The following is a 22,990-nucleotide window of genomic DNA, read 5'->3' on the forward strand; positions in this document are numbered from 1 at the left end:
ATTGATCTGGTATGGAGTGATGCTATATTTGCTAAAGGGGGTTCTGGGTACAATTTTCTGAATGGTGACATGTAGTATGCATATTGTAGTCCAGTATTCAAATATATATGCTGTCTTGCAACTGCTGATTCTATCTCCGTATAAGTTTTAAAAAGAGTAATCAAGGGAACCAAGGTTATAGCGGTAATCTAAAGAAGAAAACGCAATCCAGGGACAAAGACCAGACATGGAAAACAGACAAGCACAACAAAGAATATAAAGTAACTAAAATCATACATTCAAAGAAACAAAAGCAAATGAGCAACTCGGACTCCACTAAAAACTGGGAGCATGGACCAGGTGCATCGGTAGGGTAAGCGTCCTCTGCTTTTCTAGAAACACCAGTCGAGTGGCTCATAAAAAGTCAAGTCTGGGGTAGACGAAATAGGACATGAAAACTGTGACACGTTAAACAAATCAGTTTTCATGGCGCAGATGGATACACCGTAGCGATCCACGAGTTCATGATGATGACCATAAAACTTCTGTAGTGGTGACTTCAATCTTGAAGCAACATAACCCTGTTCCAGAAGCCTGTGTGTTAGAATTCTACCGTGATACAAAAAGTCTGCGTAGTTTCGGTATTTCAAGTATGGAAGAAACCTACATGAAAACATTAATCTAATGTATCAAGATACAATTGCTGTACATATTGAACACATGTAATACTTAAGTCATCACTACTAGTGTGTGGATGACATAATCAGCAAAATTATATTTTTATATCTATAAAGAGTAATCAAGGGAACCAAGGTTATAGCGGTAATAAAAAGAATGTAAGCCAGGGACAAAGACCAGACATGGAAAACAGACATACACAACAAAGAACATAAAGTAACTAAAATCATACATACAAAGTAACAACTCATATAAGATTATCATATAATAGTAGTAGTGACGACTGAAGTTGCTAGATGCTATGGAAATTTACAAATTTAAAAAAAAATCAATTTATTTCAGGGACAGTAATCAAGTTTGAGGATATATGTTGTTTTCTGTGCTGATACAGAGCTCCTAGATGTTAATCAAATAAAACTTTATTATAAAGAATTTGAAACAACAGTACACAATTATTGACTTGAAGTTATCTGTCTTCGGTCAGTAAAGCAAATTATTTTACTGATGATATTTTTTTATTTATTAGAGAGTTGTTCCGAAATAAGTAAACCAGGTTGGGTAGATTAAAACACCCCCCCCCAAAAAAAAAAAAAAAAAAAACTTTACAGAAAACAATTATGTATACCGAAATGTCAAAACGAGAGAAAATTTGTGAACAAGGATCAAAACCAAGAACAAATGATAGGAAACAAAGGGCAATCAATACATAACACAAACTGAAGTTCACACAGAAACTAGTAGCACAAATCCTAATAAATATGTACTTATATCAAATATTCTGACGAAATATTTTGTTTCCTTTTATCAAAAACCTAAAAAGCAATTCTTTGTAACACAAAATGAACCTTCAAAATACACTTAAAAAATAATCAGAATTTAAAAAAAAAACAGGAACTAAGTTCTGAACACCTAAAAAAACGCAGCTTCTTGCAAAACATTCGCCATGGTGTTTGTTGAGGAATACAGACACCAATGACAGTTGGACGTCGCTAATTATATTTGAAACAAGTATCGTAAACAATAAATGATTCAATAATTTTTTATGTAGCAGTCGCAATAGTTTTGTATTACATGTGAAAATCCTAATATTGGAATCACATATTACAAATGCCGATATGTTGTACACGCGACTCGAGGAGTAGCATCTCATCAGCAGAACGATCTACATCCAATAATTTATTTACACAAGAAATAGTCAAACCCGAAAGTATTAAAATATGCAGCTAAATTCGGCACCAAGAATCTCTACCATGTCCAATGCATGGTATGAAGCCTCAGCATTTCAGGGATTTTGAAAATTGTAAAACTGAAATCATGGCAGAGAATACAAACAAATGTCGATTACATGTTAGTTATTTATTTTAGTATAACATTATACACAACTAACAGAAGACGAGGTAATATGAGTTGCCTTTAAAAAAATCGTTTGATAAGGAAAGTCATGAAAAATTTAAAAAAGGAATAGATAATTGACATTCTTTGAAACTAAGAAATGGAAATAAAATCACTTTCAGGTAAATTGTATATATATATATATATATATGTAACACGTGATTGTTTCAGCTTGAATTTTACATTTTGGCACCGTTGGAATACGAAGGGGGTGAATTACTGTAGGCAAAACCTGAAGGTTGTTGACCAGCTGTCTGGTTGTTTCCAAGTGCTGTCGAATAATTTGTAGAATAGTTTGTTTGTAGTTGGTTGTAACCAGTTGGCTGTGTTGGATATGTACCCTGAGTTTGAGTGGGATATGTTGTATACGCACTCGATATATTGGTCTGTTGCATTTGCACTGGAATATCAAGCTCAAAGTGTTAAAAATATTTACAAAACGTTTTGATTAAAATAATAGTTTATGAGCAAATAATATAAAAATAACTAAAGTGCTAGAGTATCTAATATTACAATTACAGTGCATTAAAACGGGTTTCTTAGTGAATAAAAATTCGGAAGCAGTAGTGTTATTCATACTAGTGTGATTACTTTTCTTATTATCTTTAACATCTGGGGCATATTAATTTTCATATATCTGGATATATGTACATAGGCGATTCAAGCATGTATACTTGTAAAAATTGGTCATAATAAATTTCACATTAATACATAATTTCATGTCGATGATCGAATTCAGAACTTTCGTATCTTACGTAAATGCTTAGGCAATTATTATAACTTTCATGAGGTGTGGCGTACTTCATACAATATTACATATATCAGAATATGTGCAATTACTTACGTGAAGTTGTACCAGCAGGGTTCATAACCTGACCTGGTGATCTTTTTCTTCTACAAACAACAATGACTATAATTCCTATAATAATTGTTACGAGAAAGATTCCACCAAACACAGAGCCAACTATTATACCTACAGTCTGTCCGTCTGCAAAAAACAAAAATACCTCAATGTTACCAGCGAAAGTGTTAACCAAATAATGCACTGTCTGTAATGGATTTTACAATTTTTTTGATCGTGAAAATCACCTTACAACAATTTTGATCAAGGAATTTGTTTACTTTTCCTATTTAAAATGGGAAATCACAAAATGACAGAATTTATAGGCAAACAACTCGGGTATCAGACATTCATCACATACTTATTAAACACAAAATCTGACAAAATTAGCCTAAAGTATCAAAATAACTTTTCGAATTTTCAAAGAATGGTAAAAGATAAATTAACAAGAGTAAAAAGTGTTAATCTATAGTTTGATCGGAATGATTTGTGTGTAAGAATATCGGTAGAGCAAAAGCTTGCACAAATATCCATAAATAATTGGTAATCACAAAATGACAGAATTTATAGGCAAATAGCTCGGGTAGCAGTCAATAGAACTGTTAAAGGAAAGACAGTAAGTATATCAAATGGAAATGTCACGGAAAAAATATCGGAAAGTGAGAAACAACAACAACGGTCCTGATTTGGTTCAGGTATGACAATTGATTGCGCTTCAATGAATATATTGATTAATACCATACTTACAGTTATAAGTCATCACTGCCTCTATCTTCAATTTTACTCTGACATTATTGGTACTTCTACCATCCATTTTTTTCAGTCTTATGTAAAAGTAGTCATCCTGCTTCCCACAGTATTTATGTGTAGGCTTATTGGTACAGGTATATTTCTGTCAAAACGTATATACATAGATAATTCAATCACATATCATTTGATACTTATTCTACGCTCTATATTATGATATACAGTAAGAGCGAAAAGAAACAAATCATTTGAAGGTACTTCCCCTCGATAATAGATTGTACAAGCTGAAAGTTACTAATTAATGTGAATTTCTATAGTATTGTCGATACCAGTTCATATTTATCTTTTGCAGACAATCATTTTTTTTTTAAATATAATGACACAAGCTGAATTCCATCGATCATGAAAATTGAAACAAGTGGATTAATAATTTGTAATTAATAATAATCAGGTGTATATATTTGATGACTATTGTAAATAATTCTAATAAATTTGTATTACCTAAACAAATTCTACATCATTTATTTTAAAAATGAATTCAAATAATTACCTTAAAAAAAGATAGAAATATATTTTCAAAAATATTTATTGCTTTGATATACTACTTTTTTTTTTAGCAAAAACAGAAAAAAAATTAAATTAAAAAAAATATTACATTATTGTTATATTATTGTGTCTCTAGTCAATGAAATTATTTAAAATATCATCCAACATTTTTATTGAAAAAGGTAAAATTCAGGTAAATTTAAACTATCAAACCCTTTTGAGGACCCATAATCCCTAACCTTAATTGATGTTGTTTTACTCTCATAATTAAATGTTAGAGAAACGTGAACACACCGTTTTATCTGTCCACTGATAAGGAAACAATTAAGTTCAATTAAGGTACAATTTGAAAAATATACCCCCGCTAGAAAAATAGTTAGTGCCTAATCCCTTCTACTGTTTACAGAAGCGACCGTAGGTTACTTTCGATTCATTTATGGATTTGGTTTGATCTTGCGTGACTCACGCAACTAAATTTAGTTAATATTCATTTTTGAAAATGTACCGACTCTGAAAATTATATAAAAAACAAAACAAAAGACAACTGTAGAAAGCACAAACGATATTTACGATATATCTATTTGGCGACAGTGTTTCATATAAAACAAGACCGATAACATGTCTGTACCAGCGTATTTCTTATACATTTATCATGATTTTTATATCTGTCATAACCTAAACATATGCATGCATAAACACTAATCAATCAAGTTATACACCATATTATATAATATCAGTGAAAAAATAGTAATTTCAATAGGACAAAAACCTTTCCACGTGGTATTAATTAATATGAAGTAAAAAGTTTTATCAGTCAAATGCCCGGTTACGAGTTTAGAGCTAAATACCCTTATTCAAACGCATTCGTGATCAAGCAGTTGTCATTGTAAATATGACGAGCCGCACGAAATACGATTTGCATCTTTTAAATCACATTTTCTTCAATAAAATAAACACAACAGTTGCTTATATAGAAGGCATTACCATGATAAATTGACAGCCCTTGGAACAGCGATATTGCTTTCAACCATAATAATTCTCTTGACTGTGTCTCGAGCATTATTTTGGTCTCAGGCGATATCACTGTGGATATCATCGAGCAGACAGTGTATCATGGTAATGCCCTCTTTATAAGCAACTATTGTATAAGTGTGGGTAACTAAACTACCTGAAGTATGTACTTATGATGGCACAATACTGCTGGATAAGTGATGGAATTCATCAGGACAAATTCTTAAAAATGTTAATTAAATCAAATGTGTCCATATTAGGAAGTGCACATCTCACTTATATCACTTTATCCTGCTGTAACCGATTTTGATACAAAGGTATGCAGAAAAACAAATAAATAAGTATTAAAAATTGTAAATTCTTGTATAAACATTGCCCAAAATTTCCATAATTTTTTTTCGTATTTGTAGAGTTACTAATTACACTAAGTAGACACCCTTGAGTAAAAATAAAGTGACCAAAAAATGGATCAGTTGAACAAACTAAAATCTCCAACTCATATATAAACACTGTGCAAAATTTGACTGACATTGGTTAAAAATATCACACGATATAGGTTGCAGTTTTCCAACAATACCCCACTGAAATAAGCAACAGGAGAAAAGAACTTATCCCGAAAATGATTGAGCTTAAGCAGCAGGGTAATCGTAATGTACGACTAGTATTGGATAAACTGTACGTTGGGAACCAGTTATTCAACAACCCCCTTAATAAACAGGCATTTCCTATGGACAATCAACGTCCATCTACTAGTAGACAACCTACTATACCTCCTCCAACTCAAGTGTCCAGGGAACCACCTCCGCAATTCTTTGGTCAGCCCGGAAACCAACGTGGTGACTTTTGCATCCCCCCTCCCGCTGGGGGCAGCTAGGGACTCGCTAACAGGAGTCGAACTGTGAACGTTGGTAGTGATGTGTTAAAAAACATACACGTATCGTGTTTAAATGTCTGTGGGCTCAAGTCCAAATTGTTGTGTCCAGAATTTTGTAATTTAATAAAGACAAATGACATTTTAATTTTTGTAGAAACAAAAACTGATAGTTATGATGATATTGAAGGCAATTTGCCAAAAGGTTATTTATGTTTTTCAAAATATAGGTCGAAATTTGTAAAGAAATCAGGTGAAATTGTAATTGTTTATCGAGAAGGGCTAAAAGATTTTTTAAAATTTCATATTACAAATTGTGATTTTGTTCAGTGGGTGGAAATCCAATCAGAAATTTTGAGTACTGACAAAAATTTATTATTGGGTGGAATTTATATACCTCCTGAAAATACTAAGTATGCTTCTAATGAAGCATTTACAGATATAGAAAATGAAATGTTGGTGTTAAACAGTAAAACAGATTGCAATGTCTGTCTTGTTGGTGATTTTAATGCTAAAACTAAGCTTCTGAATGATGTGGTTATACCAGAAGACTCTCTCTTTGAAATATTAGATGAAATTGTAGATGATGATGACCTATTGTCTTATGTATATGATTATCAGGTGTTAGTACAAAATAATATTCCTTTACAAAGGTATTCTACAGATCAGTCAGCTCCAAATAATTTTGGGTATAAATTGATTGAGTTTTGTAAAAGAAATAATTTGTATATAGGTAATGGTAGATTACCAGGAAATGACCACCAAGTCGGTATTAAAACTTGTAAAAATGTTTCATTAATTGACTATGTATTATTGTCTTCGAGTAACTGAGTTACAAACAAAATTGGAAGAAATTCGGTCACAGGGTCAAGGTGAAGTGTCTGTTGATAGTTTAAACGAAGTTGTCCGTCAAATTGCTGCTTTGTTTAAAAAATCGGCATTGTCTTCATTTGGCAAACCAAAGCGCCGTAGTACCGAAAAAGAAAATCATAAAGTTTGGTTCGATAAAAAGTGTGCCGAATCACGTGCAAAATTTCATAAGGCACGGAATCGGTATAGTTTTATTAAGAATAGAGAAAACCGGGAGGCTCTTAAAAATGCGAGTAAACAGTACAAATCGCAAATGAATACGAGTTACAAAAATTATCAGCACAGATTCGAACAAGATTTACGTCTAACCTCCAAGAAAGATTCAAAAAAACTTTGGAAAATTTTGAATCGAGTAAGAAAAGGAGGAACAAATGCTCATAATAAAATCACTATTGAGCAATTGTACGAATACTTTAAATCGTTAAATAAAAATGACGATGATACGGAGTTTGATCCTGATGCTGATAGTTTTAATGTTGATGAAGATGTGATTGCCATTTTGGATTGTCCTATTACTGAAGATGAAATCAAGTTGGCAATTAAATCTTTAAAAAATGGTAAAGCGTCAGGTGACGATGAAATTGTCAATGAATTTATAAAAAGTTCTATTGCCAATATGTTGCCAATATATGTAAAATTGTTCAATATTGTTTTAGATACGGGCTTGATACCTGATACTTGGTTGTCTGGAATTATTAAACCCATATACAAAAACAAAGGTGATCGGGATGATTTAGATAATTATAGAGCAATTTGTCTTACATCCAACTTGGGTAAAGTGTTTACCTTTGTGATAAACACTAGACTCAATAAGATGTCTGATGAATTTCGACTTATATCTGACTCTCAAGGTGGTTTCAGGAAAGGTTATAGTGCACAGGACAATATATTTATTCTTCACTCCCTCATTTCTCTATATCTTTCATCAGGTAAAAAATTGTACTGTGCTTTCATTGATTTCAGGAAAGCTTTTGACACAGTTTGGAGAGTTGGATTATTTCAAAAATTATTAAAAAATAATATTAGTGGGAAAGTGTTTAATGTCATTTTGAACATGTACACTAATATTAAATCATGTGTTAAAATGGGAGAACTTAAAACAGAATATTTCCCATGTGAAATAGGGGTCCGTCAAGGGGAAAAACTCTCTCCTTTTCTGTTTGCCTTGTATCTAAACGATCTGGAAGTTTTTTACCGAAAACTCTATTTCAAGTTTACAATATCTAGATACAAAAAGTTTAGAAAATATAGGATTTTATATTAAATTGTTTATACTTCTATATGCAGATGACACTGTAATTTTTGCCGATACACCTGAGGAATTACAAACTGCTTTAGATGTATTTGAACAATATTGTGCAACTTGGAAGCTGACTGTGAACGTTTCAAAAACAAAAATTATAATTTTTTCTAAGCGGAAATCTACTAGAAGGGTACATTTTAATATTTTTGAGCAGAATATAGAAATATGTGATTCGTATACATATCTGGGTCTTATATTCAATTATAATGGTAATTTTTATAAGTCCAGAAACAAACTCGTAGAGCAGGCACAAAAAGCTCTTTATGCTCTTTATTACAAGGTTAATAACATAAGTATTCCCATAGATTTGCAATTGAAATTATTTGACTCATTAGTAGCCCCTATTTTAACCTATTCTTCAGAAATATGGGGCTTTGAAAATAAGTCAAATATAGAAAAAATTCAACTTCAATTTTGCAAGAAAATCCTAAATCTCCGTTCATCTACTCCAAATTTTATGGTGTATGGAGAGTTAGGACGATATCCTATTGAAATCAGCATCAAGCTTAAAATGATATGTTTCTGGTTTAAACTTGTAAATAACACAGATAAATTATCTGGTAAATTGTATAATCTTATGTTCAATATGTATGAAAACGGTGATCGATCTTTCAAATGGATATGTTACATAAAATCAGTTTTTGATGATATTGGATATAGTGAAATTTGGAATATACAAGGGAATGTTAATATCAATTTTCTTAAACTTCTTGTGAAACAGATCTTACAAGACCAGTTCATACAGAAATGGTATTCTGATATTGATGTTTCGTCCAGAGGAAATTTTTATTCGAAGTTTAAAATTGAGTTTCGTCTCGAGCCATACTTACTGAGACTCAAAAAATATCACAGAACAGTTATATGTAAACTTCGAACATGCAATATAAAATTTCCTATGGAAACAGGAAGATGGTACGGAACACCACAACATGAACGGGTCTGCACTTTATGTCGAACAGGTCTGGTGGATGAGTTTCATTATGTTGCTTTGTGCAATCATGATCTTGTAACCGAACTTAGAAATAAGTATATTCCAGGTTACTATACAGCCAATCCGAATGTTAATAAATTGTATGGAATGATAATGTATTGTAACACAAATGTATTGACTAACCTTTCTATCTTCATCGCAAAAGTTGCAAAACTTTTGTAGGCACACAGTAATCCCATATATAAATATATTTTTTTAAATTGTATACTAGTACACATATTGTCACATTAATCCGCTAAACCTATATGAGAGTTTGACTTTCTTTTATAAACGTGTTGTAAAATACAAACCACGTGATATAATTTCCGGTGATGATGAGGCTAAATGTACTTTTGAATTTCAATACATTTGTGTGACAATGAATTAGTGTACTTTGTTTTTGTGTATTTAAAAATATTGTCTGTTGTCTACTCATTTCGTTTCCATTGTAAACTGTATATATATATATATATATATATATTCGCTCCTGTTCCGTAGCATGAACTACGGCTGAGTGTTTTTCTGAATAAAAAAGTTTCAAAGTTTAAAAAAAAAGTTTTTAAAGTCATAATACAAAATGGTAAAATATGGCTAAGATCAAAATGCTAAAAATATATTAAATAAAATCTGAAATTTCTCTATTTTATGAGGTACACATCTTGATTGTGTATATGAACACTGTGCAAAAATTGAAGATGTATCCCCTAAGTGTGACGTAGAGACCAACAGCGACGCAAGTAAAATTAAGTTGACTATCCGTATTATTTCGTAAATATTATCTTCACTGAATGTAGTATAAGTTTTGCACTTACCTGAACATCATCGTAACCACTGTAGTCAGAGGAATAACGTAATTCCATGGAACAGTCAGGATCTTCGTATGTCACCGGGGTCACACAAATTTCATACTCATTCAAGTAACCGTCGTCTCGTCCCACAAAGGACATGTCATTACAATAAGAAGGCAACTCACTATTGCCGTAGTATTCGGCATAAAAAATTTTATCTTCATCTACGTATTCTATAGTGACCGAACAGTCTTTGCCGAATTGGTCTAAAAAAATGTAATATTGTGGATTAAGTATGCTAAAAGACGACGACGGCATTGTCAATCAGTTAAAGTCATGTTTCATGTAACCGTATCACATTTAACTGATTTCCAATTTACACTACAGATCACCATGCTCATTTTGCTTCTAATGAAGAGACAAGATGCAAGGGTAAACGTTTAGGAGGTGGTAAAAAATATTGGGTAGTGATCGGAACGATTAGATCAATTTATTAGCCTTGTTTTACTAAGATGTAATACACCGTAATGCATCAGTCCTTGAATTAAAATTTTAAAGAATAATAAGGCCTGTGCCGAAGATAACATTATAAATGAATATCTCAAATCAACATCGCATTTACTGATTGATCTTTACCAGAAAATCTTCAATATGATATTTGACTGGTAAAATTCCAAAGCAATGGATATAAGGATCCATCAAGGCTATCTATAAGAACAAAGGCGACAAACATGACCAAAAAAACTATCGACCCATCACAATAGTAAGCTGTTTCGGAAAAGTTGTCACTGCTATAGGTTACAGACCACCAATTCAACCAATGAGCATTTGGAACGTGCGCAAAAATAGTCCTACGCAGAAATTACCCCTGTTCCTCAAAGTGCTGTGAAAAAAGTTCTCATCTCATTTAAAAAATTTAAACAGTTTCTGAAAGGAAAAACATTTCTTTACATTTTATAGGTGCATTTTGCTTCTTGTGAAGTGAAGCCTAATCTCCATAATGATTTCTAAATATACTCCTATCTTGTGAAAACACTGGGATTTCCCATGCTATTTATAGACACTTCACTTCCGGTGACCAGTACTGCACTGCAAGTCTGCTAACCCCACATGCCATTCTGAGGATTGTGAGCTGGCATATGTAGAATCATGCTGATATATAGTCCTCTACAGGTTAAAGTTAAGGTAAAGTTCAGAGAAGCCATTGAATATTGTGAAATTAGCATAGAAGCTTATGGGAAGTGGAATTAGTGGTTTTTAGCCTATACTAATTGAACGATTAAGGAGATACTCCGAAAATGGGTCTCCACTAAAGGAAAGTCAAAACAGGTTCCGTGAAACTTACTCATGGTGAGCCAGAATCAACGAATCACCAAAGATAATTACTTATCGCCTATTCAAAGATTCACTTAAGTTCGAGGTTTATTTTGATATAGTATCAAACAAGGATATACTAACGATGTTAAAATTCAGAACAATTAATCTCAATCGAAAAAGGTAGATTGAATAATATACCAAAAGAACTTCGAAAGTGTCCTTTATGATATAGGAGACGAATACCACCATATAATGAAATGTCTTGCTTTTGAAACGGACAGAAATAAATATATTGATAAAAAATTTACCAGAAATCATAATTCTATAAAGTTTAGTTCGATAATGAACCAAGCAAAACACTCAAAACTTCGAAAACTGTGCCAATATATAAGGATAATAAATGACAATCTGGATTCTCTCTAATAATTCAAATGTCTTTGTTTAATAAGAAATATTCGTTCCTCGGCAACCTTACAAATATATAGTTTATATGTATCTAAAATGCTATGTTTTTTGTATACCTATGGGATATTTGGGTTTGCAGAATAAATGATATGTATAATTATTAGACATAAAATTTCTAGTATAAAACTTCATGTGCATCGTGTTTATCGCAATCTACTACAGAAAAAATGCTTACAATATTTCTCAGTCTTGCCATTTACAATGCATAAAAAGCAACTCCAAAGTATCCATATCAGTACTTTGCTCATTTTCTGTGAAAAAAAGAAAAGAAACAGATGACGCTTAAAGTCTGGTCTTTGTCCCTGGATTACATTCTTTTGATTACCGCTATAACCTTGGTTCTCTTGATTACTCTTTCAAAAAAGTTCGACATTTTACTTCGCAATTCTGTTAGTTTGTATTTCATACTTTTAATCTGAAGAATGATTTTTGTCATAATGAATTCTAAAATGACTGTTAATGTTATTTTTATCAGTTCCGGTTTATTATAATTTACAAAGACTGTTCAAGATGAGCAAAAATATACACAGTCCCGAATTTTGTTTGCAAGCCTATAAAAATGATTCGGTTTTTATTAATTACTGCCGAAAATCATATCAAATACCTCTTGTGTAAATAGGATAAAAGTTCGTGTGTTATCTTACAATCGGTATGTTATATGTGTAAGATAATCAATACAAACATACCTTGGTTCCATTGCAGCCTCGACTGACAAGTCAATAGAACATAATATTTCAAAATTTGCTTATGTACATTCAGTTTTTAGAAATATATTTAGCAGTTTTATTGTAGTTCACAAGATATATTAGGACAAATAAGTCTAATTAATCGGGCAGACACTGCTCAAAGTTACTCCAGCAACTGCTGGAGTAACTCTGTGCCAAAACAACTCTATCTTCGATATGTCATGTGCTTGGTGGAGAAACAGTGACCACCAATTTTAATGTTTTTGTATAATCTGTCGGGGATCGAACTCATGCCCTATCGTCCTCAGAAATGCTAACACAAGATTTGACTAAGTTATTTTCAGCCGAATTTGATACTCAAACCGAACATATAGATATATACCCCTTTCGTCACAAATTTATTTATATATAAAAACAAACCGCTTATTTGCATTTTTTTTTCTTTCTAGAAGGTTCATGTCCCAAGACTGTTGTGTGTGATCCGATAAAATGTTTACTAAAATATTCATTTGGCCTACCTGTATCTTTCCGTAAATGGTTGTAAACAAGCTTTATCATACCCCAGAAAGTAACTCGACTACATCAATATTTCATCTATTGATAGAAGCCTGTCAATTTTACGCTTTAAGAAAATCTAAATTTCATTAGCTGGGATTTTTAAAAAAAAAAAAAAAAAAGTTTAGACTTCCATATGCTTCAAGAGAAGACATTAAAATAATATAAAAAATAGAATGATGTTGGCCAAGATTTGCATATCTGCATGTATAATTATACACCGTTTACACTGAAGCCAATATTAATTATGCGACACTTAAATCAAAATAAATATGCATTGATACACGAGAAAATATACTTACAATAGTAAAACTTGGCTGTTGAACAGATACCCGAACAAACACCAATATCCAGGTCGAGTATTCACCTTTCTGACCGTAAAATAATAAATATATGTCAATGGCAAAGCTTGATTACCTTCTTACGGTCATGTGTTCTTATCGCAAAAAGCACATATTACAACTAAATATATCTGGCTAGATAAATAACCATGCGTTACCTGTAATCGATTTAATGATTATATTCAAAGACGGTTTAGTTTGAATTAAAGAAGTAAACAGGTCCATAGTTATTTACCATATAAATGTATCATCTTCACACCATCGTTTATTTGATGACACATTTCATGAAGAAGTTTCGCTGATGGAAAGAATGTGGTCAGGTTCAGTTATCGTCCAGTTGGCAAAACGTTTAATGTTGCACTGGGATGTATAGCCTATAGCTGTGAAATGAGAAACACTGTCGAACCTGAGAAGATCGCAAAATATGATGATTATTACTCAAAGATAGACAATTCTTTTATTGATGTTGGAGAACATCGTCCTAGTGTATTGAATATATCGGACAGTACATATTCTGTGGTAAATTTGGAGGATGATTTGGAACCGTTTTTTTTTACAAAGTACGAGAAATCTCTACATGGTACTATCTGTATTTAGGTTTACCGTCTTTTCTGGAGTTACAACAATGTATAATGTTTTGGAGTCGGGATTTGAACTGAATATAGGGAAATGTAGTATAAAGGGTTGAAATCATAGGTCTTGATGCTGTTGCATAATGATAATAGTCTAAAATTGATGGTTTCCAGAAGATCTTTAAATTTTTTTACGTTGTAAGACTGAAGACCCTCTTTGACAGTTGTGAGTATAGAAGTTAAACGTTTTGAAAGAGATTTGGTGGTAAATTAAGCAGATCCATCCGTGAAGCATTGTTTATATGGATTCTTGAGGAGTTTTGGAATCCAGTAAATAGATGGTATATCACTCTTCTTTGGAGAGTGGGGTAGCAGTATAAGTCTAATTACTGCTATCATTTTCAACGTCCACCTCCGATAAAAAGCATGGGATGTAATGTGTTTTGCAGATAAAAACAATTACTTTTGGGCCTTGTCTACTGGTACGACAATATATTTATCATGTATAGTAGACAATGTTTTGGCTACATCGGGATCTTTGAAAACTGATGAATCATTGACACTCATTAACATACTTGAAACTGTTATACCTTTCAAAATCGAAGACCTCACAGCTTTTACTCACTCAGTGAATCAATATCTTCTTGTTCTTGTTTCATAAATTTTCTTGCATAGTTCTCAATAGCATCCATAAGAATTTTAAAGTTGTAATTTCAATTTATGGAGCGTGGTTTCCGATATTTGGGACCTTTAGATAGGACCTTGCGGAGAGATTCGTTTTCTATGATGCCTCCCCGTAATTGCATATGGAAGCTGAAAGGACCATATTTCAATGGAGATAGCGTTGACGTCACCAATCTCGAGGTCCTGCATTACCCTTTTATAATTGAAAATCTTGGATGCAATGGGTAAACTATATGAAATAATCGGTATGGATTTGCCTTTGAAATACTGTGGAATTCTGTGTATGACGTTTTTTTGTGATTGAGGATGAATTTCCCGAGGGGGGGGGACTACTGACAATTATTTACGGTATACCTGAGCCAGTTGCACATTCAAAACCGGGCCCTGTTATAACATAGGTAACCCACAAAACCACAATGATACCCTTTTCTTTATATACATGTGATGAATACAATAGCACGGTAAGGTTAATACTATGATAGTTAGAAGGATATCTACGGATGACATATCCTGCTTTCTTGGTTGTTCAAAAAAGTCATTCTTATAATTGTTTTTTTGTTGTTGTTGTTTTGGTTTAATATGTACATTTCCATTCATTAATTGCTTTATTTTGTGGGTATTGTTGTTCTGGTCTCTGTTATTTTCATAGGTTCATTACCCTGTTAGATGCAGATTATTGATTTATAACCCTGTTAGATACAGACGGTTTAAATTTGTAACCCTGCTCTACATCTCTGTGATGCTGTAGAAACATACCCTAAATTTCGCACACTCGTATCATGGAATATTTAGGGAGTAGCCCCTCCCTACCCCCTCGAGTTGTATCTATACCCTTGTTAGTAAACGGTAGTCTAAGAAATTAACGTTTTCCTCAAATTTGACGGAAGTAACTTGCTTAACAGTCAGACATTTCTTTTACAATTGTGATAAATATTGACTAAAATTTCATTCGTTCCAATAAACAAAGCGCTCAATACAAACTTTGATTCGTAATAACCAGAGGAGTAATGTAACTCTATGGAACAGTTAGGGATCTATATGTTTCTAAGGTCACACAAATTTCATATTCATTCACTTGTACCGTCGTATCCGACATAAACAAGTTTTTGTTCACCTATGTGTTCATCAATGACCGAACGTTGTCTATAAAAAAGTAAAATTATAGTTCTTTTTTCATGGAGAATGCTTAGTGTAACTACGGCATTGCATGCTTATCAGTGAAAGCGATGTGTCTTGTAACCGTATCCTCATGCTCATTTTGCTTCGCTTCTAGTATAGTTGTCAAAAGACAAGCTGCTGGGTTAATCTAAATACAAAAGAAAAATCCAGGGATCTTCTCATAATGCTAAACTCAATGTTTTCATCTTGTATTACTAAGAGTAATACATGTATAAAATATTAGATTTCTTTTATAAAACTGTTTGACTGGGTTAAGAATTTTAGAAAGACTTTTAACAAGGGAACTCCGACTGACTTATAGGTGTGTTTAATTGTGTAATATTTTTACACCGTGACCAGAATAAAAAAGTAACGCTAAATTACTTTAAACCCGAAGTATTTCTTTGTACCTGTGTGTAATGTTGTTTTGGGGTCAAACGCAGCCTGTCCTGTAGTGTAAGGATTTTCTCGTAGTCCATTGAAGACACATGGATGACCTTGAGTTGACATTTTTCAACTCTGTGGGGTTGTTGTTTCTTTGGCAAATTCACCATATTTATTCTCTTTATTTTGACTGAGAGAGATGATATGATTAGCAGCGAAATATCGTGTTTCGTTTTTACCAGTATTTAGTACAGAAGCAATTATTCATGCTTAAATTTTTTCTCATTCTAGTCATTTACAATTATAAAACCAATTCTTTAGTATGCATATCAATACTGTGATAAAAACCAGAAGAAGAAATAGATTACTCTTCAGATAGGTTCGACAATGTATTTCCCTATTGTTTTGATCTGTATATCAAACTTAATTTGAAGATGTTAATGTCAAAAAGACTAGTCTGCTAATGTCATTTTTGTCAATTCTTGCTATTTATTTTACCCAGTGCCCATCTTCCTTTCAGCACTCCTTTCTACCGGTAGTACCCCTTCCATCTGCCAGTTTTCCCTCGTACTTTTCTTCCTCCCTTCCGCAACAAAGAGGTGTACCATTCTCTTATCTTTTACTCCTCCTACAATGTACACAAATGAATGGAACATAATGAAACAACTTTCACAGAATATCTATCACATAGTCTAATTGTTTACCTCCTATTTAAATCATATTGAAGGTCAAAATGTTGTCAAATGGGGCAGTGGGGTATAAAGCATTGTTCACAATTTTTTTTAGTTATAATTTACTGTTCAAGATGCAGTGGCGGCTCCAGAAGGGCTGGTTGGCACTCCTCCTTTCTGTTGGAAAATTGGTCATTTCCATTTGTAAAATTGACAAAAAAGGTAAAAAAATGTTCTAATTTTCTCTTGTTACAACTAAATACTGATTCGTGGGTTTCTTTTATTCGCAGTACTCAATTCTGTAAAATTTAGTATACATATAATCAGTAAAAAACAATAAAAACATACATTGGTTCCGTCGCAGTCTCGGGCGACAAGTCAAAAAGGACGAAGTACGTCAAAATAAGCTTTTGCGCATTCAGTCCGTGATACAATACGACAATAGGAATATCATCAGCAATCGTATTGCAGTTCTCAAGACTGATTGGTAGATGGATGGATGGATTGGTACATTTCAGGATAAACGAACACATCATGCATTGTACTAGTCCGACACGCTGAGCCGGATAGTCCATAGAAGCAACAACTTATTGTGCGGCATGTCACCCGACTAGACCAGACGCCATAGGTGGCGGATCCAGAGTTTTAGGTAAGGGGGGAGATTTCTTGACAGGATCACCAGTGAGGATCACGAAGTAAGTGTTTTTCATGATTAAATACACACAATTTTTCAACACTTTTTTTATCCCGCCCCATGATCCGTCACTGGACACTCAGCTTGCTGATTCTGACTCTGAGCTACCCCTACAAAGTTAGAGGTTGGAATTCCGATCATTTGTATGTCCATTAGACCAAGTCAGAATATAGCTTGTCGGACAACCTCTAGCATTCATTGTTGGAGTAAATATCTCCATGTACAAAATGAGATATCCACTGAAAGAACGCCTTAAGTTACTGAAAGCCTGCTCAGATCATATTGAAGGATGGATATATCATCTGAAATTCTTTGAGTACTAACATCAAGTACTAAAAGGGCATGTAATTATTCAAAAATGACATAATTTTTACGTAGGGGTCATTTTATGTACGTTTTCCTGGATAAATGTCTGCTTCACCGCACATTGATATTTTGGTTACTGAATTCTCTGTTGAAAGGAAATTAAAAAAAGACAAACAAACAAGCACAAAAATGTTTAAAAAGGTACACGTTTTATTACTAAATAAAACTGGACAATATTCCGGAAATTAATTTAGTTGCGTCCGTGTTTGGGAAGGCGTATAGATTTCTAAGGGAGGAAACTCTTGATGGCAAATTGAGCAAATTTGATCGAAAATATTTAAAATGAGTTTTGTAGGCATTCTCTCTCTTCACTGGCTGAAATGATAGTATTTTAAGTGTCTTATACATTATAGGAAAATGGCAGGTTAGTTACGTTTTACTCTTTTACCTAGAAGAGCTCAAATTTAAACGCATACATAATAGTACTGAATGATACCAGTTACATGATACATTATTACAAGACTGGTCTCGCTGGAAAGTTATGGTCGCCAATCGATGTTCTGTCATCTCTTGATAAAAGCAAATTCATGCTTAAAATTTAAAGCAACCACATTGCTGACATTTTGCTCTCAAAATTCAGCTATCATACAACAATTTTCATCGAGGAAAAAAATTTGTCAAAATAAGTGAGCCGAGAATGGCTTCTGAAAATGGATCAAAATTTGTATCCATACCTGTATGAACTTTTCCCCATACCCAAGTTATGTTTTGCTCAAATATTCATTATTGTGGTATGTTTAGAACTGAAAATTGCATTAGATGTGCAAAAGTCAGTTTAAATTATTTTCTAGTAAAGGAAATGGTTATAATTTTCTAATACAGAGTTTTTTTCTGGGATTTTGAAAGCTTTAGTCACTTTTGCATGAGAAAATGAGGAGCAGTTATGTGGTATATTTTTTTTAAAGTATAGTTAAAAAATAGAAATCCCTTTACTCTCTTATTCTTTAATCAGGGACACATACATGTACATGTACATCCCTCGCATAATTTTAAATGTCTTTAATAAAAAAAATATGCTGTCTTCTGCAAGGCCATTCTCTGTAGAAACACTAAAAATACATCAAGCACAGTGTAAATATAGATATGAACTGTCTTAACATATACACCGTACCAGTACTACATGCATTGGACAGATATAAATGTTTCAGGTATTTCCCTTTGGCACCTCATTAGATCTATTTTTAGCACAATTTCATCTGTGCTTTTGGGATCAGGACCATGCAAGTTAATGACAAATTTATGTCATTATTTCACAGTTACATGTATATTTAGTGGTTTTGGTCCGGGGAATTTGTTCATAGGATAAATGATATTTTCAAGATCGTAAATATTGCTGACATGCAACTACAGAAAGTGTGGTGACACCAGGTAGTGACCAAATTACACGCATTTGGTTTTATGCTCAATGGCAAGTTTGATGTACAAAAGTGATCGATAAATAACTTTTTATATCATTTTGATACAAAGTTAACAAGAAGTAAAATGATTTTAACAGCATTAAAGTCACCCTTGACTCAGTGAGTGGTCAAGAGATCGACATTTACTCCACGTGCCTGATTATTGTAATTGGTGCATTAGGTTATTGTAATGTTTACATAAAATATTGCCACCTGTTGAGAGTTGTAATTAGCTTGGGTTAATAAAATTGTGACTTTTGCCACAGAACCAATGTTGGGCTTACAGCTCTTTATGATTTTTGTACTTACAAAGAATTCAGGTAACAAATTAAGACTAGATTATTTTCGTCAATTTAAAACATCTGTCAATGATAAAAATGACAAACGCTAGGAAAACATGCTGATACATTTTGTATTTCTTTTTTGATCAGTTTTCTGATTTCGAAAACTAATAATTGAGCATTTGTCACTTTCCTGTCCAAATTTTACGCTTTTCTGAACTTTTTGTGAAGTTAAGACTTTTGATAATATTTTGAAATATTTGATATTGAAGGGTATGGTCTAAAATGTGTAACCCATACCCGTACCAACTGTTCCCCGTACCCAAAGTTTTCTAAAATATTCATTATTACTGTATGTTAAGAACCCAAAATTGCATGAGATGTGTAAAAGTCTGTTTCAAATCATTTCTGGTCAAGAAAATGATGTACATGTATGATTTTCTAGTATTTCTTGTTCGATTGGTTTTTTTTTATTTCAAAAGGTCTAAAATGTGTAACCAGAAGTTACCATACCATACTAATACATGTAATTCACTATTAATTCACTATTTATCACTTTCCTGTCCAAATTTTACGTATTTCTTAAAACTTTGCATAAAGTTTTGAAAGTTTTGATACTGATTTAAAAAAAATTGATTGAGTTTGAATTCCGCACCATACCAAGCGTTGATCCCTGTACCAGTAAAGAGTGGAGATGATCTTATCCAGGATGAAAAAGAAAGTCTCATAAACAGAGTCTTAGGCGGTTTTAAGTTGTTGCCAATGAATATTTTGGCAATGTTATCATGTTCTAATGACAAATATGTATCAAAACTGTACTGATAAAAAAAATACCTGACTTTGATTTTGGGTACAGGTTACCTACACATTTTAGACCTTTTGGAAGCAGAAAATCAAATAAAATCAAGTTTTTTGAGAAAATAAATTAAAAAATAATAAATTCTTGCCTAGCCATCATGTCATTTGTTACTAATGTACCAACCTTCAGCTGGAAATATCAAGTAATAATGAAGAAACTGGTGAAATAGTATTTGGGTACAGTGAAAAGTTGGTACGGGTATGGGTACAGGATACACATTTTAGACCCTACCTAATGAAGGCTTGTACACTGAAATTTTGAAAAAATTATGAGACTTTCTTTTTTCACCCTGGATAAGATTGTCTCCACTATTTGTTGGTACTGGGATTTACCCTTAGTAAGTTACAGAATTCAAACACAATCACCTTTTTTTTAAAACAAGATTCGATTTTGAGGTAAAATTTGAAAAACTGTGGATACCAGAAAACAAGATGGTAACGTTAACTTGGAATCAAATGTTGCTTTTCGACAAGTGGGGAAGGGGAGTGGGGGCATCAACCAGTGATCTTTGCTCACAGGTTTTCTAATTTACATTGTACATCAACAATTTGTTTTTGTAGGTTGTTGCAGTTGTGCTTGTTTAAAACCTCGTTACAAGAGGCTAGTTGACAATATTTTCCCAGTAGACCCAGAGGTATAGTACATTTAATTCTGTATTGTTATTGATAGAAATTAATGATTATATTACCAAAATTTGTCAACATCTGTTACATTTTGCATCAACAAATAAATGCTTTAGAGTTCTAAATATTTGATCACAACAACAGGTACAATTTACATGAATTTAACATGCAAAATTCACAACAGCATTAGGGGACCAGAGGGAACTCCATATTGTGCTCAAACTCTACATCAAGCAAGGTCTCACCTGCATAGAAGCAAAATTCCAAAAAGTACATTTTCTTCTGAAAATGATACTGGATGGTTCCTGCTTCCACCTAGACTGTCCATGGACCTTCCACTTATTACATTTTTATACTTAAAAAAGAACCAGTGATAAACTGTCAGGTAATTGAGTGATCTAACATACATGTACATGTACAATGTATGTTATTTTGTGGTTAAGGTTTCTGATTACCTTTCGACAAGTATGGCCTCAATTTCACTACTGATTTCCTTCTTTACTACAGACAAACCTGTGTATCTAGAAGAATTGAAGGCATAGGACCTCCTACATACGTATATGTGAAAGTTGCATTCAGTTTATGTTAAATTATATCAAAAACCCAGCTTTCGTTGTTTTTATTTGATTAATTCTGCAGAGGAGCGGAAGTGAACTTGATAATGTTTTAAGATGTTCCCTATTTGTTAAAGGTAAACTTTATTCACATTGACATGCTGGTCAATAGAAGGACAATAGCCACCTACATGTACATATATACACATTAGGTGATTTGAACTGTGTAAATAAGTGGACCATATTAACCAGGCAAAAATCAGTTCAGTTTTTGATATAATTTTACATAAACTTGATGTAACTTTTTCATATCTAGGAGAGGCTACATTACATGAATGCCTTAAAATTTTTCTAGATACACAGGTTTGTCTGTTACACATTTTTCGTAACAGATTTCATGACTTTTACAGGAGGAAATGCTTAGATATTTGCCAATTTGGTACATTTCTTTCTTCTGATGGCTTGTACTATCTCTCCCCTTTTCAGTTCACCCCTCTTCTATTTCCTGTTTACTGATAGACTTGGTAGTTATTAAGGTGCTGCATAATGGAAATTTTGTAACTGATTTCTCTGTTTCTACGGAAGGAAATGCTTAGGTATTTGGTATATTGCTTTCTAATGATGACATCTACTAGGTCTCCCCTTTTCAGGTTCTTCACGCCACTAATTCCTGTAAACGGATCGACTTTGTAGTTTTTTAGGGTGCTGCTTTATGGAATTTTTTGTAACAGATTTCTTTGCTTTTACTGAAGGAAGTGCTTTGATTTTTGTTACAGTATATTGCTTTCTCATGATGACTTGTACCTTTTCCTCCATTTTCAGGTTTGTTGCTCATCTACTTTTTGTTTACTAATCGACTTTGTAGTTTTTTATGATGACGTATTATCTTTAAACAATCCTAATTTCGGAGATTTGATACATTGCTTCTGCCGCAAAGAACTTGAGGTAAAGGATACTACAGACACTGTGAAGTCAGCCTCATATCTTGACCTACACTTAGAAATCGATTTGGTAAAGGAAAACTATTGACCAAACTTTACGACAAACGTGATGACTTTTCATTCAAAATTGTCAACTTTCCTTTCATCTGTGGCAACATCCCTTCAGCACCTGCATATGGAGTGTTCATATCACAACTCATACGTTATGCCAGAGCTTGCCGAAATGATGCAGACTTTTTGTATCGCGCTAGAACTCTAACAAATAGGTTTCTGGAACAGGGTTATGTTGCTTCAAGATTGAAGTCATCACTACAAAAGATTTATGGTAGTCATCATGAACTTGTGGATTGTTATGGTGCATCCATCTGCACCACGAAAACTGATTTATTCAATGGGTCATAGTTTTCCTGTCCTCATTTGTCTACTCTGGACTTGACTTTTTATGA

General features: G+C 32.9%; 2 protein-coding genes across 10 annotated transcripts in view; one reads left to right on the forward strand and one right to left on the reverse strand.

The window, feature by feature from the left end:
* Positions 1–1,998: 1,998 nt before the first annotated feature.
* On the reverse strand, positions 1,999–13,479 carry LOC148629440 (uncharacterized). Of its 3 annotated transcripts, XM_088551246.1 has the most exons (7): positions 13,322–13,465; positions 12,465–12,486; positions 11,954–12,029; positions 10,021–10,262; positions 3,638–3,782; positions 2,894–3,037; positions 1,999–2,449 (listed from the first exon to the last, which is right to left on the reverse strand). In XM_088551246.1, the coding sequence occupies exons 3-7, from the start codon at positions 12,024–12,026 to the stop codon at positions 2,229–2,231; spliced, it is 825 nt and encodes a 274-aa protein (XP_088407372.1). In that variant the 5' UTR covers positions 12,027–12,029; positions 12,465–12,486; positions 13,322–13,465; the 3' UTR covers positions 1,999–2,228. The 3 variants fall into 3 exon arrangements, with proteins under 3 accessions (XP_088407372.1, XP_088407371.1, XP_088407373.1); XM_088551245.1 differs by lacking the exon at positions 12,465–12,486 and having other exon boundaries at positions 13,322–13,479; XM_088551247.1 differs by lacking the exons at positions 12,465–12,486; positions 13,322–13,465 and adding an exon at positions 12,983–13,040.
* A 3,785-nt stretch (positions 13,480–17,264) lies between these two features.
* Positions 17,265–22,990, forward strand: part of LOC148629441 (protein EFR3 homolog A-like) — a 39,659-nt gene continuing 33,933 nt past the window's right edge. For 6 of the 7 annotated variants that reach the window (XM_088551185.1, XM_088551203.1, XM_088551194.1 and 3 more), the window contains exons 1-2: positions 18,101–18,253; positions 20,987–21,060. In XM_088551185.1, coding sequence (XP_088407311.1) covers positions 18,247–18,253; positions 20,987–21,060 — 81 coding nt within the window. In that variant the 5' untranslated portion in view covers positions 18,101–18,246. Of the gene's footprint in view, positions 17,479–18,100; positions 18,254–20,986; positions 21,061–22,990 lie in introns of those variants that run through there. The other variant, XM_088551240.1, reaches the window with a different exon arrangement.

Source organism: Perna viridis, chromosome 1 (assembly GCF_037379345.1).
Source record: "Perna viridis isolate PV_CMFRI_1.1 ecotype Kerala chromosome 1, ASM3737934v1, whole genome shotgun sequence".
Lineage (NCBI taxonomy): Eukaryota > Metazoa > Mollusca > Bivalvia > Mytilida > Mytilidae > Perna > Perna viridis.